The sequence below is a fragment of the Motacilla alba genome, chromosome 19, assembly GCF_015832195.1.
Source record: "Motacilla alba alba isolate MOTALB_02 chromosome 19, Motacilla_alba_V1.0_pri, whole genome shotgun sequence".
NCBI classification, from domain to species: domain Eukaryota; kingdom Metazoa; phylum Chordata; class Aves; order Passeriformes; family Motacillidae; genus Motacilla; species Motacilla alba.
In genome coordinates, this window is record NC_052034.1 from 4,862,300 (window position 1) to 4,887,865 (window position 25,566).

A 25,566-nucleotide genomic window follows, 5' to 3' on the forward strand; every position below is an offset into this window, starting at 1 on the left:
TGTGTGTGTGGGTACTGGGGGTTCCTGCAGACCGGGAGGGGTCCCGGGGAATATCGAGACATACTACAGGAGTACCGGGGGAATCCCGGCGAGTACCGGAGGAGAAAAATATCAGGGATACCTGGGGGTGAGAGATACTTGGGGGATAGCAGGAAGTAGATATCGGGGATTACCGGGGGAAGAAATGGGGAGGTTATCGGGAGAAGATATCGGGGGGTACCGTTGGATCCCAGGGGAATATACTGGGGGGTCCCGGGAGGAGATATCGGGGATCTTCTGGGGGATCCCGTGGGGGGTATCGGGAGTATCTCGGGGGTCCCGGGCTGAGATACCGGGGGGATCCCATGAGGGGGTCCCGGGGGTGGGGGCGCCGTGAGGGGTCCCGGGGGGGGGGGGGGGCGAACCGGCACGTGCCCCAGCGGCAGCGGCGCGCGCGGCCATTGGCTGAGGCGGCGGCCAATCAGCGGGCGCGCCTGTTTTGCCTCGGAGGGCGGATAAAAAGCCCGGGTGGGACCGCGGCGGAGCGGAGCGGGCGCGGCACCGGCACCGGCGGTGAGCGGGGCACGGCGCCCGGGGGGGACCGCCCCGGGGTTTGCATGGGAGGGGGGGCACTGGGCAGGGTGGGGGGCATCGGGGGATTCGCGCGTGGGAGTGGCAAGCGGCGGAGGGAGAGCGGATGGAGAGGGGAGCGTGGGTGGGGGGCTGGATGGCGAGGAGGGAGGGGGTGCTGCGGGGCTTTTTGGGGGTGTGTGGTGCGGCGGCAGTGATGTGGGGGTGGGCTGTGCTGGGGGACACTGGGGGGCGGCTGGTAGCGGGGACAGCGGGCTGCGGCTCTTGTCGCAGAGAGGATCGCTGGGCTGGGGAAGGATAGCGGGGCCGGGGGGGGGCTGTGCAGGGATGAGGAAGAGGAGGAGGAGGTGATGGAGGAAATGCGTTGTGGGCTGTGCTGGGGCAGCGGGCCTGCGGTGTGGGTGGGGGGGGGCACGGCTGCGGGGGGATCTGAAGCGACAGCTGTGGCTGGGAGGGGGCCCTGACCCCCAGGCATCACTGCTGGGTCAGACCCCCGTCCTGCCAAAGCACCCGGTGCTGGGGTCTCCCATAAGGGAAGCTGCCCTGGCTGGCTGTGTGGCCAGCTGCTTCCCCCTCAGTGCAGCCCGAGGTGTGCCTGGGGTGGGAAAAGCCTCAGCTTGTCTCAAAAGGGCCACCTGCCTTGTGACACTCGGGGCTCCCCAGGGTCAGGTTGTCCCCTTGGACAGGTGTGTTCCCCAATTTGCTTGCTCCCATGGGCCCCTGGGTCTGGCACCAGTGGAGCTGGACACAGTTAATGCAGCTCCAGCATCTGGGGCAGCCTGGAGATGCCACTGAGCTGCGGTGTCTCCCAGCTGGCTGGGCTGGCAGGCAGCAAAAATGCTCCTGGGTGAGCCATTGGTGATAAACTGCATTTACAGACCCCTCACACACCTTCCAGAGCACGCCTGTGCTTTTGCACGGGGCAGAGCAGACCTGGTGGGTCTCTGAAGCCACCTCTGGGATGTAGGGCTGTGTCCCCCAGCCCTGCTGATGGCAGTGGGGACATCAGGGTGCTGGCTGCAGTCCCCTGCCCCGGTGTTTATTCCCTCGGTGCCTGCCCCGTGCAGGGGCAGCGGGCTCCAGGCTGTTTGCTGCATCTTCATACCTGCTGCTCGGGCAGTGGAACAGAGTCCTTGAGCAGAGCCCCGTGTCCCTCAGAATGAGCACCCCAGGGGCTCTTCCAAGGGCACCTGTGCCTCCCCCATCCCTGCAGGTCACTTGGCAAGCTGGCACCTGCAAAAACCAGTTCTGCACCGAGTGCCTGGCATCCGGCAGGCAGCCTTGCCTGGGTACTTAGTGAGGAGATCCCTTAAACCACGGGGTTTTTCGTGCTCTTTGAGCAGCGTGGGCTCACTGGGTGTTGCTCCCTGCAGGTTGAAGCTCTGAAGGAGGAGGCCACCCCACCAGGCAGCCATGGCCCCCACGCTGGCCACGGCGCACCGGCGGCGCTGGTGGATGGCCTTCACGGCCATCATCGAGAACCTGCTCTTCTCTGCCGTCCTGCTGGGCTGGGGGTCCCTGCTCATCATGCTGAAGGCAGAAGGGTTTTATTCCTACCTGTGCTACGGGTTAGGTAAGCATTTTTGGGCTCGTGTGGGGGTAAGCTGCTGCTGAGGTTTGCTGGTGTGGTTCCCTGCTGCAGGGTGGTGTGGAAGTGGTTGGAGGAGGGCTGAGCTCCACGTTGATCCCAGGGGAGAAGGAAGGGATTTGTGCTCCTTCCTAAAGCCAGTGGCGTCCTTGTGATGGTGCAGTGTGCCTGTAGGTGCTGTTGTTTTGCAGGGTGGTTGGGAAAAGGAGCTTTAATGATGGGGTAGAACTTTTCTGGATAGCCTTTTCCACTTGGCCATGAGTTCTTCCTCTGCAAGGGAAGGCTGGATGGGCTCTGGAGGATGATGATTTGTGGGGAGGCTGTCCTGGCTTTATAAGAGGAACTTTGTCCTTAGTGGTGAGAAAACAAGGAGCATGGGTAGCAATAATATCAGGGCAGTCCAGTGCTGCTGTTGAGGAGAATTTGCAGAATTAAATACTGTTGAACATTCCTCTCCTTCTTCAAGCACTCAGGATGTGCTCAAACCAGGCTGTGTTTCTGTGAGGGCTTGAGATTTACCCTCTGCCCCAGCCAGAAGTGACTGTCCCTGTTGCAGATACGGCCTGGAAGGGGAGAGATAACTTTGTGGTGTGGGAATGGTAATACTGGGGAAACAGCCTGGAGGTGGAATCTATCCCCAGCCTGGGCATGGAGAGAATTGTGCACCCCACAGTGTGTTTGGGTGGTCGGTGGGGTTAAAAGGAACCCGAGGGTAAAGGTGTGGTGTGGATTTGGAAAGCTGCTGTGGTGCTGAGGGTTTGCATGTGCCCAGAGAGGGGAAGGGCAGAGTGAAGAGAGGCAGTTTGGGCTCTGCCCAGAGATGCCTGATGGAGACTGAGATCAGCCCATCTGGGGCTGGTGGAGGAAGCAGTGTGTGGAAAGAGCTGGAAATCAGTGCATGGAGCCTCAGTGAGTAAAGGCTGAGAACAGTGGGAGAAAACTGAGGTGTGGGGAAACAAAGTCCAGACAAAGGTACCTGTGAATGATGTGATGATTCTTTGGGTTTTGCTCATTCATCAGCTGCTTATCTCCCCTGCTTTGTGTGCTGGGGCCTGGGTTGGTGCACCTGGCAAACATGCACATGTTTGAGTCTTTTATCAGCTCCAGTTTGGCAGCTCCATCTCCATCCTGTGCTCTCCTCCCAGGGCAGTGCTCCCCAGCGTGTCCCTGTCACTCGGGTCCCCAGGAGCACTCCTGTGTGTGAGGGAGACTCCCAGTGCCTGGAGACCCTGCAGGACTTCTGTTCAAGGCTGCTGTGTGCTCTCCCCATCGGGAGACTTTGTCACAGCCAAGAGATCACATTAAACCCATCAGGTGGAGACTTTCTGCCACCCAGATAAAGCACACACGAGCTGATAAGCAAATGCTGACTGTCTCTGCGAGCAGGCATTTGCTTGTCTGCTTCCTGAGATGTGCTCTGCTGACAAGAACTTCACTTGGGACCCACCTCGTGCCCTTTGACTTGGCTGCTTTCAGTTTGTCCCAGATCAGTGAGGTTCACCTCGGTTTCTCACTCCTGTTCACCAACCTGTGGCTTTTTTGGCTCTCCCCACGGGAGTGTCCATGCCCACAGACCACAGGGAAGATGCAGATGTTTGGACAGCTGTGAAATTGCTGCCCTGGGGGCAACTGCTCCCTCCCAGTGGCCAACCTGTGCCCTGAGGCAAGAGAGCTTAATCCCTGAGAAGAAATTTGTGCAGTCAAATGTTCTCATTGTCCTCAAATATCTGGCCATCACTTCTGAACTCGGTGATGGCTTGTGATGAGCTGTGGGGGCATTCATCTGTGCTGACTCACGTTCCTTTTTCTGGTTTTGTCCTCTCTGTAAGAGTTTTGTGGGGAAGACTGCTGGCTCCAAGTGTGTGGAGGCTCTCAGTGACCAGCCCCAAACTGAGTTGTCCCTTTGCTGGCATTAGGGTGACCCAGTGGTTGCCTTTTTCAGTGTAACCTATTGAATCCTGCAGCCAACTTGGCTGGAAGGCTGGTGCAAACAAATCATGACTAGTAGCCTTTGGGCACTTGTTGTTCCTAATGCTGCTGTGGGCATGTAAGTATTGCAAAGGAAAGAAAAAAAAAAGAATTTTCCTAATGAGCCAAAGGTTCTTGGCAGGGCTTTCAGTTTGTCAGCATAAGCTCTTGTACTTTGTGATGCTTTCCAATGAAAGGCAAAACTAGACCTTGTCCCTTCTGCAGGCTCTTCTCTGAAGGTAACAGCAGCTGCCCAGAAAGTGCTGCAGTTCATGAAGGACTCCTTGTCTCCCTGTTGAATCCCTTGCTTGCCCTTGGCTCCTCGTGTTGGATTTTACTCACCCCTTGTACAAATGTGGGGTCCAATGGACTCTTAACTCAGTAACGGGAGGGTGGAGATGGACACCTGGGGGAAAAAATCTGAAATAACAAAATATTTTTAGAGCAGTTGTGCAACAGTGCTGGAATGGGGGGTTGTACCCGCTGGGCCACCTCCTGAGGTATGTTTGAAATTCGCTGACAAGGAGCCTGGTAGTAGCACTTTGTTCCCATTTTAATTTTACTACACTACTACTTGGCCTTTAACCAACTGAAGCAGCATCTTTTATTCGGTGCAAGTGCTGACTCCACAGTCTTTATCACCGTTCTAGGCCTTATCAGCTCTTGGGGAATTTGATCAGTCCAGGGCCTTGCCTTGCTATGATGTTTCTGGGATTGGGAAGCTGAACGCTTGAGTCTGAAACACACACGCTTGAAGAAAGAAGAATGTCCTGAACTTGATAATGTGCTCACAAAGAGCAGAGATAAGGGGCACAGAGGGCTTTCCTCTAAGACAGGGCTGCAGACTACCAAAGGGATGATAAGCTAATTCACTTACAGCAAGTTAACGAGCCCTGACGTGGTCAAAGGGGGAAGGTGCTGCCTTACAGCTCTTTTCCCTTATTTATCTGAGCTCTGGGTGGGGAACTTGCAGTCTGAAGGTCCCTCACAATCTGGGCAGATATGACAGCTAGGATTTGTGGAAGGGCTGCACGTGTGAGGCTGTAAACAGGAAGAGTGAAGGTGGTAAATATTCAGTTTGTACAGGAAACACACTGTGCTGATCAGCAACTGTCGTGGGAAGGTGCTGGCTGAGAGCAGCTGCAAAATGAAACCACAGCTGGGGAGAGAAGGAGAGTTTAACTGGGACTGTGCCTTGGTCATATGAAGCTTTCAGGAACCCAGAGAGGGGGTCCTGGAAGTGCAAGTGGAAGGGCAGGGAAACCCGAATAAATTGCTTTTGCAGTGGTACAAAGCAAGAACATCTCCTCCCAGTTCCCAGAAGTATGACACCATCCTCAAAAGAGAAAACATGTTCTTATGTGGGCAGACTGCAGAATCAGTTGTTTGCACATGTCTTTCAGTGTGCTATTTTTTTAAACCAATACTCCCCGTTCTTTGCCCTTGATTTGTCTTTTTTTTTTTTCCCTCCATTTTTTTTCTTCTTCTATAAAAAAGAGAGGAGGAAGATGAGTGTGTGCAGGCTGTGACAGAGCTATTGTGAGAGTGGCTGGGGGTGCCTTGCCTGTTTGACTCAGTCTGATCCATGAAATAAGATGAAAGGAAAGCTGCTCTCTGCCATCTGAGATGGCAGTCACTGCTGGAAAAGCCAGACTCGTTCCTCTGGTAATGTGGTGTGTGTGTGTGCCTGGGATTTGAAGAGGTCAGTAAAGAGCAGTTAATGATTGACCTGCTGCTTGGAGAAAGGATGGCTTTGAGTGTTCCAGCCTGAACAAATCCCAGCGATGATCTTGACATAAATGATTACCCAGGCAGCCTTCTCCTTACCTAAGCTGTCATTCTTTAAATAGTAACTTGAACTACTAATTGGGCAGTAGAAATCCTGCTGCTTGTGTGGGGAGTGCTGTAAAAATAGGCAGCAGTGTTCTTGTAATTGCTGGTAAAGACTTGTAGCTTCTGCTGGCTTGTCAGTGAGGCAGCAGTGAGTGAGCACAGCCTCTGTCCTGCTGCCTTGCCCGGGTGTGACACCTCGAGTGCTGCATGCAGGTGGACTTGGCAAGAGGATTTGGGGAGGGCACCACCGTGGCACGGAGCCAGTCCTTCCCCAGAGCAGTTTTCCAGGTGGAGCCAGGCACGTAGGAGCTTTTCCTGGGAGTGTGGCACGCACCGATCTGGAAGGGGATCTGAGCTGTCATTGAGGGGAAGGTGCTGTTTGCTGTAACCAGGTGCTTTAGGTAGGTGAGCAGTTAGGCAGGTTCTCTGCCCATTAAGCCCCTCCTAAGCTGCATGTCCTGTGCTGCCACTCGCTGTCCTGTGCCAACGAGCTGCTGGCACCTGAATCCGCGCTCGCGGATGAGTCGGCTCTTGGCTGGACCTTGTGCCTGCAGCACGCACCTGCAGCCCTTCCAAAATGTTCTATTTATGGACGTGGCTCAAAGGATCAGGGGATGTCAGGGTGCCAAGGGCTGCTGGAATCATTTCCATTACGCCTCAGTGGATCTTCTCTTGTTGCTCAGGGGCTGCTTCTATTTTCACAAACAATTTGTATTTCCACATAGCGCTGTTGCCTGGCCCCTCCTTGGAGCTGGCACCCAGCAGCTGTAAACAAGGTGGTTGGTACAGGCAGGGAGTGAAGTTTGGCGTCCCATTCCCAGCTTTCCAGTGTTCAGAGAGGGGCAGATTTCTTTGCTGTTTGAGCTGTATCCTCACCTCATGCCCACTCCTCATGGTGTGTACAGGTGTGTGCTGTGCGAGCTCCTTGGGGACACGGAGCAATGAACACATCAAAACATGAGCAGGGATTCATATTCTTCAGCTTTAAAGGCTGAGTGTTCCTGCTTGGAGATCTGTGTGGGGAGGGTTACTGAGGCTGTAACACGTGCAGAAGTTATAAGGTCACTGCACTGTTCGTGTCCCTCCACCCTCCTTCCACTCATCAGCTGAGCTATCTCTGGAGAGTGCTGACACAGGGAAACTGCTACTACTTTGTCAATTCCCCCCCTCCTCCTTGTTTTCCCGAGTTTCACCTCTCACCCACATCTGTTTCCTATGAATTTATCTTTGTGGAGAGCCCAAAAGCCTCGATGCTGTGGGTGAAAACTGCAGAGAGCCTCCCAAAGTCTGTCCAGGACTGATTTCTAAGGATGTGACTCAGGTTCTTCAGGCTACAGCGCTGCCCTCCGTGCAGAGGAGATGCTGTTGGTGGCACATGTGACATTTTGGGGATATTTGTTGCTTACTCTGGCTATCCATGACTAACAGGACAAGAGAAGGGGCAGATTAGGTTATCAGTCAGGGGCACATGGCAGTGGAAAGGAACACAGGCAGTTAGAAGCAATCTTAGCAAAGATGCTGACGGGAGCAATGTAAACGGGGAGAAATGCCCCAGCCTTCCCTGGGGTGCTGGGGCGGGACAGAGGCAGCCCCAAGGCCTCAGATATCAGTGCCTGAATTCCTGCTGATACCTGAAGGCAGGAAGGTGGAGCGAGCTTTGTTTGCAGTGGACACAAAGCTGGGAGGGTGGTTTAGGGAGAGCCAGGGTTAAACCAGTAACTGTAGGGGGGCTGGGGTTTGAGTGGAAGCTGCAAGGTGGGGCTGTGCCACTTCCAGAGCCAGCGCAGAGCAGCCGTGGGGATCTCCCCCACCAGCCACAGCAAGCAGTGGATGGGAAGCCACTTGCACATGAGGGATTCCTGCTAATTAACTAAACCAACCAGGCTCACTGGGAATCTCCAGCCTCACTTCATGCTGGTAGTTATGTCGGTGACTTCTCTCTGTTCCTCCTTTAGTACTGAACTTAGATCAATTATTAAATAAGAAGGAGAGTATTTTATATCACTGGCTTGCAGCAGCAGCAGGAGAGCAAGTGCTTCGTCATAGCAGCAAAGGTTCCAGATAAGTGTTGGGAGAAGGAGAGCTGGAGTGCACTGGAGCTGTGAGTTAATGGAAGTCTGGAGGCACACAGCTCACTCGAGGAGTTGTAGGCAGCCTTGGGATAGACATGTAACAGGAGAAGAGCTGACATGAGGCAGTAAAAGGGAACTTCTTTCCTTTCTTTTTTCTTTTTTTTTTTTTTTTGAACTGTCCTGTTTCTGTCTTGGTTACACAACGTGGGCTCTGTTCAGCGTGGGAGTTTGCATGCAGAGTTCCTCATGTAAGGGCAAGAACAGAAAGCTGGGGATATAATTGATCTGTGTGACCTAAACCCATTTTGAAAGAATAGAAAATGCTAATTACAGGGTAGGGCTTAAAGATGCATCAATCCTTTAAAAAAACAGAGAAGGCAGGTGAGCTGCCAGCCCCCCTGGGAACAGGGTAGTTAAATCCAGGAAGGATTTTTCAGAGCCAGGGCAGTCAAAGCAGGGTGGCTGCTGCAAAGCCATTCTTCATCCTGATGCCTGCAGTGAGGGTAGGAAGCTTTTTATTTGAGCAGGCTGCTGCTCAGTGCCAGGCCTTGTCAGCCTGGTGTCTGGAACCAAAATAACTGATTTGGCTGTAGCTGTCGTTAGTTTTGTTAGGGAAAAGATCTCTGAGAACATGACAGCTGTAGATTAGGAGGACCTTATTTTTGTATCCCTTTGGGTTTAGCAGGGTTTAGTCTCCTGTAATTGCCAGGCCATTGCTGTATAGTTGTTTTAATGAATTAATGAATCTCCATCCCTAGGTTTTTACCCTGCTGCTACGTGGGATACCTGTCTCATGGCTGCTTTTTCCTGCTCAAAGCAGAGCTCATCAGGTTTCCCTCATCCTTCTGCTGCTCTGCTTCTCCATTTCTCACTGATTAAAATAAAAACTGGACTGTGGAGGGCATATGCCCAGCAGGGCTTTTCTCTTTCCTCCTTCCTGCAGCCTTTTAAATCTCATCCTAACACACTGTCCTCTCTCATCCCGTGTAGAGACCACCACCAACAGCTCTGAGCTCGACAACAGCACAGCTTCAGAGCACAAATGGCCTTCCTGCAACGCCCAGGATGAAATGCTGAACTTGGCCTTCACCATTGGCTCCTTCCTGCTCAGTGCCATCACGCTGCCCTTGGGAATTGTCATGGACAAGTACGGCCCCCGCAAGCTGCGGCTGCTGGGCAGGTGGGTGTGCAGGGGGGCTGAAGGCTCAGTTCCCACCCTGGCTGGGTGCTGTGGGCTCCCTGCAGCCTTGGGAAGTGTCTGAGGGATGGGGCTGGGATCTGCACAGGACGGCAGAGCAGCTCTGGGGTGATTTCAGCCAGCACAGTGAATTGCTCCATAAGGGAAGGGCCTGGGACTCCGTGGCCACACTTCAGCTCTCCAGTGCTGCTCTGTGATCCCTGTCCAGATGGAGCCTGGAGGAAGAGTGGAGTCATTTGTGAGTCAGGGAGGGTAGCTTTCTCCTTGGGCTGGGAGCTATGTCCTGAGAGGCACAAAACCAAGATGTTACATCATTGTTTGCAGGCTGGGGAGTTAACTCAGGGATAAACATGTCCTGTTGCCTTTCCCAGGGCCCTTCTCTTCCATGTGGTGTGTGTTGCTTTCTGCCTCAAACAGCGAGGTTGTCAACTGCTTCTGTCATGGCACGGAGGGATTAGTGACTTTTGGGATCCCTGGACCCCAGCACTGTTTTAACTGTCACAATTTTAATGCAGTGAACTTGATTAGAAACCAAACTGGCCTGTGGGCAGAGTGGGAAAAACAGGGCAAGTCTCTGAGTCAGACCCTACCAGAGAGGAGTTGAGTGCTGGGGCTCAGGACAAAAGCTGCTGCTGCTGCCTTTGGTCACCCTGAGGTGAGGGCTGGAAAAACTCTGTGCTGGAAAACCAGTGGGAATTTGGGTCCAGACAGAGCTGTGTCAGTGCTGGGAGGAAACGTTCCTGCCCCAGCCCTTGTGCAAGGCTTGCCTGTAATACTTGTTTGCAAATAATATTTGGGTATTTCCCTGGATTTTTCTTTCCAAATTGCCAGCTTCCCTCCCTCTTACAGAAAGTGCCCTGCGAGGTGCTGAGGAGGTGGAAGCAGCTGTAATTGACTGTGGGTAGGGCCGTTTGTGAGAAACTGATGGCTCTGGTTCCCTTTCAGTGCCTGCTTTGCCGTGTCCTGTGTGCTGATTGCGTACGGTGCCAGTAACCCAGACTGTAAGTTGGCATCTTTCTGCTGAGCTGGGAGCATTGCAGGGCTCTGGTTTGGGGTTTTTGGGGAATCAAAGTTCAAATTGTCACCCCCCCAGTGCTGTACTGGGGTCACAAGCCAAGCAGTCTGCCAGGCTGAGGGAGCCAAGTGGCTCTGGGAAGGGCTGGTGTTTCACAACACCAAGTGGAGAGTGTAGCAAGGGCCAAACGTCTGAGATACTCAGGTCTCTTAGTTTTGTGTTTGAGCAGGGCCTCCTGTGGAGGAGCAATTCCAGATGAGTTCCTGGCTCTTTCAGGGTTGGGAAATAGCTAATAGCACCCAATGTGTAATTGGCTTTTTTAGCAGAGGTAGATGGAGCTGGCTGCTCAAGAGCAGATAGTGAGATGACCCTTTGGATTGTTTGTTCGAGTAAATCTTCCTTTTGACACCCACCAGCCAAGCTGCATCAGCAAGTCTGTGCATTAGAGAAAAGGAACCCTTCCATCCCCTCCTGAGCTGCCTTGGAGGAGAGCCCTGTCCCTGCCAGTCTGTGTGCCTGGGAGATGGGTGCTGGGTCAGGAGCAGCGTGACATGTCCTGAGGGTGTTGATCCACGGAGGATTCCACATGTCAGGACCAAAGCCTTTAGGGCTCTGTCTCCTTTCCCTCTGCACTCCAGTGAGAGCTGAGGGCAGGTTTTTTATTGTTGCAGCTCTGTCTGTGCTGATATTCATTGCCCTGGCTCTGAATGGCTTTGGTGGGATGTGCATGACCTTCACGTCGCTCACGGTAAGTGAAGAGTTACTACCTGACTGCTCTGTCCCTCACTGTGGCTGTGAGCTGGGCTGGCAGGCAGGAACAAAGTGGATCTTCTGCCTGTGGCTTGAATAGCACGTGTTTGTGTTTGGTACAAAGGGTCAGTCACCCTTGGGAGCGAGTCCTTGGTTGTTATTCTAAAGCTTGTTTTCCCCAATCGTTTTTTTTTTTTCACCTGCCCTTTGTATCTCAGGTGAAGGTGGGGGGAAAAAGGGAAGTGTTTTTGTCTGGGGCTCATAATGTGCCTGTACATGCAGTGCTCAGCTGCTTGGCACAGGCTGGACGTGTGTTTGCACTGGATTTAGCATTGACATAGTGCAGGAAGAATCAGCAGGGCACAAACCCTTGCAGCTGGGTATGACCAGCTTTCTGCAAGCACAGAGTGCATCTCGCCTCCATGATTCTTCTTGATCACAAAAGGTTTTGCTTTTCAGAAGGGTGAGAGTCCCTCACAGGCTTCCTTAGAAATGCTGTGTTGTTGGGTGTGACAGCCCACTTGGATGTGTTCAGGATTGTATGGAAAGCTTTGGTCAACAACTGTCAGCTGGATCTCTACGTTTTGGGGCTCTTTCTGCCTGGAGGCAGAAGCAGTATCATTCTCCAAATAACTGCTTTATTTTCTGCCTCATTACCCTGATTGTTGTTAGTGTGGCTCAAGCAGGGCTGGGTGGAAAGTCGCCCAGAAAACAAGTCTGGGAAGCACTGATTTTTTTAATTTTTTTTTTTTTTTTCCCCTGAGCTGTAGTTAAAAACTTTCAGATTTGGACTGCACTACCTTGAACTTGCTGTTGAAGTAAAAGTTCCTGTTAAAGTTACCTCTAATTTAACAGGGCTTAGAGACTGGCTCAGGTCCTGAGACATAAATTTGGCAGAGGCTGGCTTTAGAGAGCACTCTGTGTACCGTGGGTTTGCTGCTGCTGTTGCTTTCATATATTCATAGCTTTCAGAACTCTGCAGATGTTTCTCTGTCCTTCATATGTGGTGTTCTTCACTGTGACCCCAAGGAACTGTGGGGCAAATGTCATCCTGCTTCAAATAAAAGCAAGGAAAAGAGGAGCACGTCAGTAGTGCTGTGGGAGAGAAGAGGATTCCCATCCTGCTGCTGCCAGCATTGATTATTGCCTCCCTGGGTGATTTTTAAGGGGTCACAGATTATTTTAGAACCACTGGTGATGATAGGAGTGAGGGCAGGATAGGGCAGGAGTAGATTGGGTGTGCTGTGCTGTGGCTTTTAGCAGCAGAAGTAAGCAAAGCCACTTATTAGTGCCCTCAATTAGTGAGCCAGCTCTGCAGTGCCAAGGAAGAGCAGCAGCAGGAAAAAGGTCAGCTCTTCCAAGAGGAGATCCAAGCCCTGGGGAGTCTGAAGGAGGCAGTGATGTTGAGGCCACACAGATGCCTCAGGTGGAGCCCATCCCCTCAGCGTGTTCTGCAAAGAGCTGGGCTGGCTTCAGGCCTGACTTCTCCAATCCACAGGCAGGTGTAGCTGCCTGTGCAGCTGCACAGAGGCATTTTGGTACCTGAGGCGTGTGAATGTCATTAAAAATAGCCTCGAGTGGGAGGGAAACGCTCCTTTACCTGCACCACAGCATAGCTGTGCTGCTGCCTGTTAGAACCAGCTGTCTGTTGGTTGTTGGCAGCTTACAGCTTTATCATTCTGCCTGCAAGCTGCACTTGGTGTGTCAAGAACCATCTTCTGCTGTCACAGGGTGATGCTTTGTGGATTCCTTCCAGCTGCGGCCCCTGGGGACAGGCGAGGGAGGGACAAGCTCATGGGTTGTGGCCTGAGCACACTGTGCTCCGCCTTGTGCCCGGGCTGAACGCTGAAAGGGGACACTCAAAAGACCTTTGTAAGGACGTGCATTGCCGAGGAGATGATGAGCCCCGCTCCTCCCGGTGCCAGGGGAGCTCGGTCTGGCTGCCACAGGCGCTGGCTGCGTACACAAGTCACAGCAAGGTGACTCCCTGCTCCTGCCAGCTGCAGGTGACCTGAGCTGCTCCAGGAAACGGGGCAGACCCACTGGTGCAATGGCTCTCGGCCACACCAGGCAGGTTTTGGTTGCTGCTTCGTGGCAGCGTGTCCCTGAAGCCCAGCTTGTGGGGTGACAGGTGTTGACACCTCCTGGGACATGGTGTGATCTGGTGGCAGGGACCCTCAGACAGGGATGAACAGGATCTCTGAGGATTAGAGCCTGGGACAGTGCTCCACAAAGCTTTGCCTCTTGAGTTTAAAGCCTTTTCCAGCAACAAGTCCCCAGGGTATGGTGACAGCACATGGCGAGCTGTGGAGCCAAAACAAGCTGCTGCTCCTGGGTGCCTGGCCTGTGGCTCGGGGAGGAGGGGGCAGCCAGCAAAGGCTTCCCAGTTCTGGGAACAAGGTCAGGCTGTGCCTGTTGTTAAAATGCAGAGGGGAGACTTCTGCCTCGTGACTTGGTCTTGGCCAATGTAAGTGAAGATTGGAAATGGAAACAGATCTGTGCTGGTGGCTCTGACAGCAACACAGGAATCTGGCGCTGGTTCTGCTCCGAAGCTATTTCATGCAAAGAAATAAACATGTGTGATAAATTACCACAAAGAGCCTTTTATAGATTGTTCTCTGTCCTGTTTTCCTTTCAAAGAATTACAGCTGCTTTGCTCTGATTTTCTGCTGCAAACAGCCCCCTCTAATCAGAGTGGGGGGGACATCTCTGTGTAGGGAATCTTTTTTGCTTGGAAATATTAAGAAAACTTAGGGCTCTGTGAGCTTTTGTTTGTTGGAGAATGGGAACAGGAGTTTCCATATGCTTTGGGCAAAGGGGGCAGTTTGAGGCTTTCCTGCAGAACATATTTTTAGTGTCTGTAACTTCCAAATACACCCCCAATAGGGAAAACAAAGTTTAATTGAACAAAAATACCATTTTTCAGTAGTCTAGCTCTCAATGCCTTGTTTTTTTTTCTACTGTTCTTTCAAACAGTCCTTGCAAGAGGAGGGAAACAGGCTTTGGTAGCAATGCTGTGCTGTTTTCTGTATATGGAATGTCTCCAGGGAAAAGCTGGAAAACAATATAAATTATTATAAACTCACTGTAGGGCAGATGAGGAAAAGAAATCTGCAAGAGGAAGTGATTTATCATTTTAGGATTACAGACCTGCAATAAAGGATTCCAGTGAAAAACAGTTACGTGTGGCAACGTTCACGGAGTGTCTTTGTGACAGGGCATAAAGTTAATATTGCATTGAGTGTCAGTGACCTTTAAACAAGAGGCTTAAGAGTTTCTGTCGTCATAGGTCTTGCAGAATTGGAGCTGTCATACCAGAATGGGCAGAAGTTAGTGGAGGAGTCACTTCTGGCCCGCGGGGATGAGATCAGAATGAGGATTAGATCCTTTTTGGTGGCAGAAAAACAGAGCTCACTTGCTCCGTGGCTTGTGTTTTTTGTTGCCTTTTTTTTTTCTCTGTGGTTCATTTTTTCCAATGCTTGCTAGTATAAAGACAGCATGAAAAATGACTTGGTAAATATTGCATGTTGTTTTTGTAGTTGGTCTTTAGATGAGACCTGCACAGGCACTGCCAGTGCTGGCACAGTCTGAGAGGTTTTTTTGGTCTTGAACCCTTCAAGGCTTTTCCCCCTTTACTCCCTCTGCCCCTCCAGGTAGTCCCAGATTTCTCTCCCTTCCAAGGGCTCAGCGTTTGCAGTTTCTGCTTTGATTGGGCTGGATAAGACATTCAATCTCTTCTGCCCAATTTTTTTAATCTAGCTGCTTGCCGGGTGCCAAATTGGATTTGAGGAAATCTTTAGCCTTTCTAGGACTTCGGTCCCAATCAAGGCAGAAGCAGCCTCGGGTTCTCCTGGTCATGGCTTCCTGTTGTGTGTCTCCAGTAGCCCTCAGAGCAGGAGGATCCACCTGGAAGTTCCTTTCCGGCTGTAGGAAAAAAGCTTTTTGTGGACTCTGGATCTCTGGGGAAAACCAGCCCTTGCCAAGAAGCAGCTGTGTTTGTGCAGCTCTTGCCCTGCCCTGAGCTCCCCAGCAGGAGCAGCAGTTTTGTTGTCATTTCTGGACATTATTTTAAGTTTGGGGTGTTTGGGATGAAGCAAATGCCCATCCTGGTGACAGCGACCAGCCTTTTTTTACAACCCTCAGATATTCCACTCTGCAGATGCTGCTTTCTGGGAGTGTGTAAATTGAGGCCAGTGCTTCCAAGAGGAGATTTTTCAGTGCCTGGTAACAGACCTTTGGATCCTTGAGCCGTTTCCTGTCTGCAGCTCCCGGGAGCAGCCTGCTGGCAGCTCTCCCGCATGCGGGGTGATGGGTGTGGGGATGCTCCGCAGAGCAGCGCAGCCTCTTCTGCCTCCTCCTCCTCCAGGGTTCAGGGGCAGCATCAGGCTCAGCACATCACTGCTGCTGCTCCCCAGCCCGGGGTTATGTGAGGACCTGCAGCCTGCAGTGCATAGGAAGCTCTGCAGTGAGGCACGGGGATGATAAACAGCCAGATGGGTCCCGGAGTGCTCCTGCTCAGAAATATTTTTGCCTTGTAAACACGCCGTGACACAAGCCAGATTTGCTTGCCTTATATGCTGCTCCTGGGAGAGATGGATTTGTTTTTCAGCCGTGCAAGGGGAGTGTGATGGCAGCACTTGCTTGCTCAGGCTGATATTCTCTGAATCTTTTTGTTCAGCAGCTGAGCTGCTCGTGCTTTCAGTCCTAGAAGGCATCTGCAGTGTCCTGCTTTGAGGTCCTCTGAGGCTGACGTGGTAGTGATGCTCAAGTGAATTTGGGGAGTAAGTGACCCAAAAAAAAGGAGGTGGGAGGGAAATCTGCCAGCCTGCAGCAGAATCTCTGCCCATTGACCAGCTTTAGGAGGTGTCAGCCCAGCTCTCCATAGCCTGACAACTTCAGTGCTTCTCCCTCTACTTTCCAGTTTCCAGGACAGCATTAGTGAGTGATGGAAGCTTGTTCGCTTCAGGTTGTTGAGGAAACAGGGGGTTCTTCCTTTCCCAGGAGAGAAGGAAGGTCTCCCAGCGGTTTCTGCCTTTGGATCGTGAGTGGAAGCAGGGGCTGGTGAGCCATCCTGGCAGTGATTTTGCTGTTCAGGTGGCAGAAGTGGTTGCTGTGAACTGCTGCCGGCTGTCCTTACTGAGAGCTTTGCTTTCCCCACAGATCCTTGCAGAGCCAGCCTGGTGTGCTCTCAGCAGTGCCAGCACACCTGAAGGGAGCCCAGGCACTGAGGTGGGGTGGCTGGCAGGAGTAGCAATGTCAGGCGTAGCCTGCTGCAGAGCTCAGTAGCTGTGCTGAGCGATAAATCCTTGGGTATCTGGTGTTTGTGATTCCTTCCCTGCACCTAGCTCTGGGATAGTGTGCTGAGGCATCTGAGCCATCCCAGTGATGCAGAAATGATCAGCACAGAGAGTCTGTTGCCACAGAAGGAGCCGTGGAGATGGCTAGAAATGGAAATGCAAGCAGCAGCACCGTTTGTGCTTGTCTCTGTTCCTTCTTGTTATAACAGGAACTTTCTGGTCTGCTGCAAAGGATTTGGGTGCTGACCCAAGGTGCATAAACAAAGCTGGCAGTTCAAGGTGTTGCAGGGTGTGTTAAAGACTGCAGCCTGTGTCTAACAGCACTGACTAAAAAAAGGGTGATAAACACAGAATTTGGGCACTTGTTTGTGGGAGAGGAAAAGTGGTGGCTAAAGGTTTGGGGTAAGGGACTTTTAAAGACAGCACAAGAGCTGGAGCAAGTGCTGCCGTGCTAAAGGTGAATGATGCAAAATATGCTGTCAGTCTGGAAAGAAGCAGCGTCAGTAAGCACATAAATCTTGGATTGTAGACATTCCCTGTCTCTGGAGACACGAGTGAAACCTGCAGAGTAATATCTTAAAGAGCTAAGTCATGCCTAAGTAAAACTGGCTGCTTCACATTCTGCTATCCAGGAGAATTAATCCCAAATGCCCATATCTCCCCGAGAAAGCCTCGTTCCCTTGGCAGCAGCCTACTCCAACTGGTTTTCCTCTCTCTCCCCAGCTGCCCAACATGTTTGGGGACCTTCGTTCCACGTTCATTGCCCTGATGATTGGCTCCTATGCTTCCTCTGCTGTGACTTTTCCAGGAATCAAGGTGAGGCTGTGGGATCATGGCTTGTGACTGGTGATGTTGTGCTGGTGTCTTGCCCTGTGTAGCAATAATGTGGAAAGAAAGAGACACCATTTGCTTAAGGTCTTTTTTAAGGATGTGCATTTGCAAGATTCAGTTCCTGTCAGTGTTAGAGACTTCCCAAGTGACTGCCTCAAGAATGCAGCAGAGAGAAAACTTTAGAAGTGCTAAGTAGAAGTGAAAAAACTAAAGATTTTTTTTTTTTAGAAAAGATTGCTTTGTTAATCTAAAAGTTGTGTGTATATATGTTTTTTAATGCACATATGTGTATTTTATCTGTGTGATTGTCACCAAGGGTTGGCTTTGAACATAATTTATGGCTGGCAAATGGCACTGAAGGGACACAAGATAGTCACCTGGGCTGTCTGGACAGATCACCTGGTTCTGAACCAGGGATGTTTCATTGCAGTCCCAGGAGTGCAGGGAGATTCCTGCTGATTTTCCAATCAAGTCCCTGTCACAAAATTGTTTTGTTACCACTTGAGTTCAACCCATTTTAAATGTATCATGATGTTCTTTCCCCAGTCCTCTCAGACTTCATTCCCAGAATATTGAAGCATCTTTTTGCTCCTGTAGCCAAACCCATATTCCCTTGTGATTCCCAGGTTATATATGACTTTGGGGTCTCCTTCATCCTTATCCTGCTTGTCTGGGCAAGCTGTGCAGGACTCGTTTTCCTCAACTGCTTCTTCAACTGGCCCCTGGAGCCTTTCCCAGGACCAGAAGACATGGACTACTCGTAAGTCTCCAGGGCTAATCCCATTCCTAATCCTCCAGGAAAAGCTGGCACAAAGATTTAGAGGAGTAGACAGGGAACCCCTTGCATGTTGTTTGTTGGTGCCCCCTCTCAGGCTGAGGATTTCTGCCTGCCACTAGCATGTGATTACCTGTGCAAAGTAGAACTTTCCAAACTGTGGGAATTACGAGGGGAAAATGATCTGTTCCTGGTCATAAGTATTTTTATATTGATTTATGCCAAGTTGGCCCAGGGAAAGTATCTCAGTGTGCTCTGGATCAAAACCATTTGTGGGTCTGTAATGGAAACCAGTGCCTTAAATCCACAAATAGCCTTTCTGACTCCTGCAACGTTGCTGCCTCTGACTCCTCACCCTGTGTTGCAGCTCTCACGCTCTTTGCAACCCAACAGGGTGAAAATAAAGTTCAGCTGGCTGGGTTTTGACCACAAAATCACTGGGAAGCAGTTCTACAAGCAAGTGACGACCGTGGGGCGCCGTCTCAGCGTGGGGAGCTCCATGAAGGGCCCCAAGGAGCCAGCAGCTCTGCAGGAGAACAACAAGCTCTGTCTGTCTACAGTGGACCTGGAAGTGAAGTGCCAGCCTGACAGTGCAGGTGTGGTTCTGGGGTGCCCCAGGGTGCACTGTTGGCCTCCCTGCTCTGCTCCAGACCTGTTTGGAAAGGAGCAATACGTGATCCAGGTGTTGCCAGAGCCTCGTGCCAGCCAGCAGGACTGGAACACGAGTTATGTAAGGAATCCTGTCCTTGTGTCCTTCACCGAACACAAATGGTGTAGCCAGTGGTGGGGACAACACATGGGAGCTGGTGTGGCTGCAGGGGGGACAGGACAGCTGGGCACTGCTGGCTCTTAGGTGGATTGTTGCCACCATGACCAAGCCTTCTTTACTCTGGGGCATCACAGAATGGTTTCACCTGGGAGGGACCTTAAAGATCATTTCATTCCACCCTTTGCACCAGAACCTGCTGCTCAAAGCCCCATCCAACCTGGCCTTGATGGTGAAAGCAAATGGTTTGAGGCTTCTTTTTGTCCTAGTCCACCAAATCAGGGCAGCCTTCTTTCCTGCTGCCTTGGCCCAGTCACTGGTAGCCAAACTCCCAGCATCTGCAGCTGTTGATGATGGGAGTTTGGGAGGCACCAGGTGAGCTCCTTGGGGCTGCCAGTGGCACTCCTAGCCAGGAGGGGCCCTACTAGGCCAGAGGCAAAACTGTAAATGTTTGCCAGGATGTGCTGCCTTCTACAGAGACTCTGTTATTCCTTCTGCAGCTACTCCCTCTTTCATGAAGAGTGTCTTCAGTCCCATCCTGCTGCTCAGCCTCATCACCATGTGTGTCACTCAGCTGAGGCTCATCTTCTACATGGGAGCCATGAACACCATCCTGGAGTTTCTGTCTGGAGATGAAAGTCAAGGTAGGGGAACCTCTGAGGACCTTTACCTGCTTCCTTGGGGCTGGGAGCTGACCCAGACTTGGTCAGTGAAGGCAGAGCAGCTGATTACTCAGCAGATACTCTGAGCAGGGCAATCCATGGTGTCCAAGTGCATTGACAGCTGCTGGAGGGTCCAGGGAAGGGCTGGAACCAGCCCAGCACAGAGGGGCAGTGAGGTAGATGTGTGAATGTCAAGCTAATTTTAGCCCTGTGTCTGTCAGATATGCCCCGCGTTATTTCCCCACATAGGCTCTTGCGAGTAACCTCTGGGGGTGGACTGCTGATTTTTATTTTAACTGGAAAACCTATTTCATCAGGTATTTGCTTAAGTTATCCCAAGCAAGCAGAGAATGCAGAGCAGCTGACTCTCATGAGTAATGGTTGGACTCAGTGCCTCAGCTCAGCGCCCGGGGGGGAGAGGTGAAGTCAGAGCTGGTTTTTTGTGCAGCTTGGTGGGTGCTGGGGAGGCTCAGGGCTGCTCCCTGTGCTGGACTCCCTGCATTTATAGTTCTGGTGAAGCTCATGGAGCAAACAGGAAAGAGTACATTAGTTTACTGTCAGAAATACCCAGGATTGCAAAACAGGACTTAGCCTTTTTTTTTGGTTTTGTTTTTGTCCTTTGTAGTAAGATCCAGTTTGAACTTGTTAAATCTGGATTGCATGAAGCTGATAAATCAAGAGGCACTCCTCTGAAAACAGGAGTGAGCTCTGGGGGAGGGAAGGAAACTCAGGAAACTCCAAGTGCCCTGGCATTCCCTGAATTGCTTTGTTTCTTGAGCCTCTGACAGCCTGCAGCATTCAGCTCTTTATCTCCTGGATCAGGAGCTAGCTTAGACATTAAACAGCAAAGCAGGACAAACTTCATACTGCCTACCTTTCCCAACACTGCTTCCTTTTCTGCTTACCTTGTAACTCTGGCACTGCTTTTTAAAAAAATATTATTATTATTATTTATTTTTACCCTGGCTTGCTGCACTAATTTAATTTTCATTTCTTTCCTTCTCCTCCCCTCCTTGGAATTTCAGAATTAATAAGCTGCCAATTCTGCTTAGATCAAGCTCCTTGCTAAAACAGGGATTGTGCCCCTTGAGTATGCTGCAATTTTTCTGTGCCACCTTTAAGATTTCTTCCTATTTTTTTTCCCTTCCTCCCCCTGAATGTAGCCTGGGCTCATTGCAGTGCAGTCTCTGTCTTGGTGTTTCCATGGCATCAGCAAAACAGTGGTATTGTCTGGTCTCAGCAGTGTCAGGCTCTGCTGCAAGAGCAGTTCCAAGGCACGTGCAGCTCTCCAGAAATGCAATCTGTGTGTGCATCAGGAGGGGATGGGATGCTGCTCCCTTGCATTCCTCCCGATTCCTGCCTTTATTCTCTTGGGTGGGGTGTGCTCAGAGAGCTCCCTCCACCTGCAGCTGCCCTTGGGAGCACTGAGGGAGGGAAGAGGAGGGCTGAGTCAAACCCTGCAAGTGTTGTGGTCAAAAGTTAAATATTCCTGGGATTACAGCAGGAGAGAAGGATGTGGGGGAAATCATGCAGATAAGTAGTGAAGTCTTTAATTGCAGTGAGGCACAGTGTCCTTGAAAGCTCTTTCTGTGCAGGTTTTGGTGACTTAGACCTGTCAGGAAATCAGAAGGTGGAGAGAGCAGTCAGCCTGTGGCTACTTATCTGCTGAACCCCCCCAAGAGATGAGGAAGAAGCTAAAGGGTTCATTCTGTAAATGACTGTATTGTGCTGTAGGAAGGCAGGGGAGAGGAGACCTGTTATGCCTAGAACCTGAAATTTGTCTGTATCTTTCATAAATTGTCACCTTGCTCTCAAATGTGGCGATACTGAGAGACCCTGGGGAGAATCAGGGCTGGAAAACTCAGCAGTGTGAGGTGCTTGCTCAGGGTAGTTTTGAGTGGAAAGCGTCTAAAACAGGGAATGTAAAGGCTTGTGCCCATGTGTGCTTCCTTTGCTAGGTATTATTGCTTTTTCTCCTTGGGAAAGAATGTTTTTTAAGATTACAGATAAGCTGAGGGGTCATGTTTTGTAGCAGCAGCTACTGTCTTTCCTCCCCTTCCCTTGCTGACCCTATAAATTTCACTCCCTAATTCAAGCTGGCCTCTGCCCTTGCTGTTTAGAGCCCAAGATTAAGTGTTCAGGGTAGCATAAAGAGGCAAAACATGACAGCGTGGCTTGCTTCTTACCCTCTATTAAAAAATAACCAGACAACAGTAAATCAGCTCCTGCAGTGCTCATAGAGAGTGATGCCACCTGTTTCTCTTGGCTGCAGCAGTTGCTATAATGAGAGGGGATGTGGGGTCACTTCAGGGCTCGTCTTTGTGGGAGGAACGGGGCCACGAATGTGAGTTTGGAGGTTGGAAGTTCCTCTCAGCTCCTTTGCCAGCAGCTGGAGCCAGGAAAAGATCACCAGGTGCCATGCTTGGGCACAGCAGAGCAGCCCTGCTGGGGTTTGCTGCAACTGTTTTAGGAGAGAGAGGCTTGTTGGAAACTTTCTCTGCAAACTTTCTCTCCATTACCAAGTGGATTTTGGTGGAAATCCTGGCTGGACTTAAAAACAGGAGGGACAAATGAAAATTTCAGCTGCTTTGCTTACAGGGCTGTAGCTTGTGCTCTGTGCTGAGATGGGCAGTTTCAAAGCTACATCCTTATTTTGGAGCTGTGGCACACTGTGACTCACCAGCCCTTCTGTGTGGTGCCTCAGTCACCACGTGGGCTGCTGAGAGGAAGTGGAAAAAGGCCTTGCAGGGTGGGGGAACTGCTCAGTAACAGGAGGGGACAATTTCTTCTGAGTCTGCTGGCATCAGCTTTCCCTTGGCAAGCCATGGAGGCACTTCTCTGATCGTTAGCACGAAATTTTCATCACTTTGAGCTTTTTAACAATTGCTCACAAATGCTGTTATTTTTAGATGGTAATCTACAGTTCCCTTTCTTCCAAACTTGTCCATTCAGCACAAACTGGGTTAGTCCTCACCTTCCCAGCCTGATTGTCCTCACTGGAGCATCCCAGCTGGAGAAGCTGTAGCTGCAGCTCCCAGCAAGGCAGGAGAGGAGATGACTAAAGCAGGCCTGGCTGTGCAGCACACAAAGCTTATAAAAGCTTTTCCTGCTGGTCCTGCCCAGAATAAACCTCACTGACACGGAGTGGGTGCTGTGTCCCCGTTTTTGGAGCCCTACCTGCTGCTGCCCAGAGAATTCCAGTGCAGGATCAGAATGGCTGAAGGAAGTGTGCCCAGCATGTCTATTCTGATGTCTGGAAGGTTGATGAATGACTGGGCTTTTAATAAGAGAAGTGATCAATGGGAAGGTTTTTTCCGTATTTTTTTCTATTGCTTGGACTAAAAACTATTTTCAATAATTTTTTTTTCCCCTGCAGTGGCTTTCTACACTTCCATTTTTGGGGTCCTGCAGCTGCTGTGCCTGCTGACAGCGCCTGTGATCGGATACATCATGGACTGGAGAATGAAAGAGTGTGATGATGGCTCAGAAGAGAATGAGGAGAGCAACGCTGAGCAGTGCGTAGTGTGCCCCACACGGGACATGCAGCCACCTGGCAGGCCTCCTCTGCTCTGCCTTGTGTGTTGTGGGATCAAAGACTGAAAAGAATGTTGGCTCTTCAGTATAGAAAAGAAAGCCTGAAGGAAGACTTGATAATGGCAGAGGAAAGGAGCAGACTATCTTCCATGTCCACTAAGCTCAGTCAAGAAGAGCAAATTTAAGTTGTAGCAGGAGAGGCTCAGACTTCCCTCCTAGCCTAAGAGTAAGAGTAACAGCACTGAAATAATTACCCAGATGTTCCTCAGCTTCCACTGGTGGAGATCCCATAGGCAGTCCTGTAACCAAACTGGTGTAGATAGTTGATGTGATGTGTAGAGAATCTTGCTGTGAGTCCCAGCTGCTGCTGGAGGTGTTTGTAACCCAGGTTTTGCTGTCCTTCCAGAGGTGACAAGAAAAAGAAGAAGCGTGACCGTCAGATCCAGAAAATCACCAACGCCACCAATGCCTTTGTATTCACCAACTTCCTGCTGGTTGGATTTGGAATCACCTGTCTTATTCCTAATCTGCCCTTGCAGGTGAGTAGGTGAAATGGGTGGGATGCTGGCAGAATGACAGCACAGTGCCAGGACGACCTGCTGGTGGTGGCAGAAGGGCTGGGACTGGCACTGCTGGGAAACTTCCATCCTGCTTTGCAGGCCCCACTTCTAGAGCTGTAACGAGTAACACTGTGCAGTTTAAATCTCTTGGGAAAACCTGAACAAGCAGCTATAGTTAAAATGCCAGTTGATTCAGAATTTATTTGCACTTAAAAGTTTCTGCAGCTGGCCTGTGTGGCAACAAATTCTTGCCCACCAAGATCCTCTCGGCAGTGCCTGTACAGTTAAACTGGGCTTGATTTAAGCTGCTGAAGGTTGGAAAAACTTGCAGCAAGAAGCATAACATGGTGATGTGTACAGCAGGTTATTCCTGCGTCAAATGCTGTGCCCAATGGTACCTGTGGGATTATAAACCTGTTAAAATATTTATTCTGTGGCACCACCTATTTCTGGCAGAGGAGTTTAGTGATTTTATGCTATACTTAAACATGCCTTGATGATGTAGGCAAACAGCTGCAGTTTGCTCACACTTATGTGTTGTCTGCAATAACTTGTGGAAAATTAACTAAATTGGTGGCCATGGAAAAGCATTGGGATCCTGGCCATGGTTGTTGGGGACACGTCCTTGCAGCAGTGCCACCTACAAATGAGAGAGGTCTCGTGTGTGTGCAAAGTAAGGAAAAGCAGTGCCTGGAGATAAGTACAAATTTCTTTCCTCGTGCTGGTATTTCAGGTTTTGGGTCTGGGTTTCCCAGTCCTACCTTAGAAGAACAGCTTTTAGGAATGGCTGGTGTTGGGGTCTGGCACACCTGAGTGGGTGTCTAGGATGTGACATTTTTCTGCTTCTTTTTTCAGATTCTGTCCTTCATTTTGCACACAATTGTGAGAGGATTCATCCACTCGGCTGTGGGAGGCCTCTATGCAGCTGTGTAAGTCTCTGGGTCCCTATAAGGTTTAACTAGCCAGGTAAACTGGTTTACCTGGGGGAGAGGGAGATCAGGAATGAGGTCTTCATGGCCAGAGGGGAAAAATGATGCAACTTGTTTCCTCAGTCACCTCTAGACATGACAATAGCTGGACTGAAATCCCAGTGCTTTCCTTGTTTAGCAACAGAGACAGGAACAGTTATGTGTGAGACTAAACTATTGACACACAGGTTATATAGTAAAAACTCAAGGCTTTTTTTGTCTTGCAATGAGCAGATGTGTGCATGTGCCCAGGTAAAACATTAACTAGACTGAAAACACCGCTGCTGCTCTCCTCTGAAATTGACATTGGTAAAACATTGCTCAAGATACCATTAGTGATGCCTCCTCCCTTTCCCAGGACAGATCACCCATCCTGTTTCCAACTTAGCAAGTTATCGATAGCTGAATCTAAATACTCTCTTCCTCATTAAGCAATGTTTTTGGCCTGGAAAACAGATCTGTCCCTCAGTGCTGAGAGGCAGGACAGAGGAAGAAAGAGGAGCTGTTCTCTTTCAGGGAATCAGAGATTTGTTGAGGTAGGAAGGCACCTCTCAAGACCAAGGTCAGCTAGGGCAGGTTGTCCAGGAGTGCAATTGATTTTGTTTGGATATCCCCATGGATGGAGACTCCACAGCTCCACAGACTCCTCCTGTCAAAGGTTTAGATCCCTGTGTCTGGGGAATCCAGTCTAGAGAACACATCTAAGACTCTGCTTATATAAATGGATAAATTTATGTAATGTATGAAATGTATAAACTTTTGGTTCCCTGGCAGCCAGAAGCAAAATATTTTTGTCTTGGGCAAGGTAAATAAATGTATGTTGCAGTACGTATCACCTTACTTGTAAACTAATCCTATTTGACCATTGCAACTCTGGAACTTCCTGGAGCGGAGGTATTTTTGCTTTGAATATGACTTTTTTGAATATTTGAAGGTTTTGATTTGCTTCTTTCTTTCCAAGTTTAGTTTAACCTGACTGTTTTTAAATACTGCTCAGTCATGGAAAGAGAAAGATGTTAGAAGATTCCTGAAATTTATTTTTCCATTAATATTATCTGATACCAGCACTTGCCAGTCAACAGTGTTGTTTAGTTTGACATGGGATCAGACTTGTCCTCTAAAAAGGAAAACACTAACCTGTTGTGCAGGTTTCACTCACCTCCAAAGGGAGCAAATTGT

General features: G+C 50.5%; 1 protein-coding gene across 1 annotated transcript in view; it reads left to right on the forward strand.

The window, feature by feature from the left end:
* The first annotated feature begins 8 nt into the window (after positions 1-8).
* Positions 9-25,566, forward strand: part of SLC43A2 (solute carrier family 43 member 2) — a 32,033-nt gene continuing 6,475 nt past the window's right edge. Inside the window, exons 1-13 of the mRNA XM_038157915.1 lie at positions 9-127; positions 490-552; positions 1,944-2,143; positions 9,022-9,211; positions 10,175-10,230; positions 10,916-10,992; positions 17,015-17,107; positions 17,749-17,882; positions 18,291-18,493; positions 19,164-19,307; positions 22,702-22,840; positions 23,266-23,398; positions 24,275-24,348. Of these exons, the coding sequence (XP_038013843.1) occupies positions 1,984-2,143; positions 9,022-9,211; positions 10,175-10,230; positions 10,916-10,992; positions 17,015-17,107; positions 17,749-17,882; positions 18,291-18,493; positions 19,164-19,307; positions 22,702-22,840; positions 23,266-23,398; positions 24,275-24,348 (1,403 nt within the window). The 5' untranslated portion in view covers positions 9-127; positions 490-552; positions 1,944-1,983. The remainder of the gene's footprint in view (positions 128-489; positions 553-1,943; positions 2,144-9,021; positions 9,212-10,174; positions 10,231-10,915; positions 10,993-17,014; positions 17,108-17,748; positions 17,883-18,290; positions 18,494-19,163; positions 19,308-22,701; positions 22,841-23,265; positions 23,399-24,274; positions 24,349-25,566) is intronic.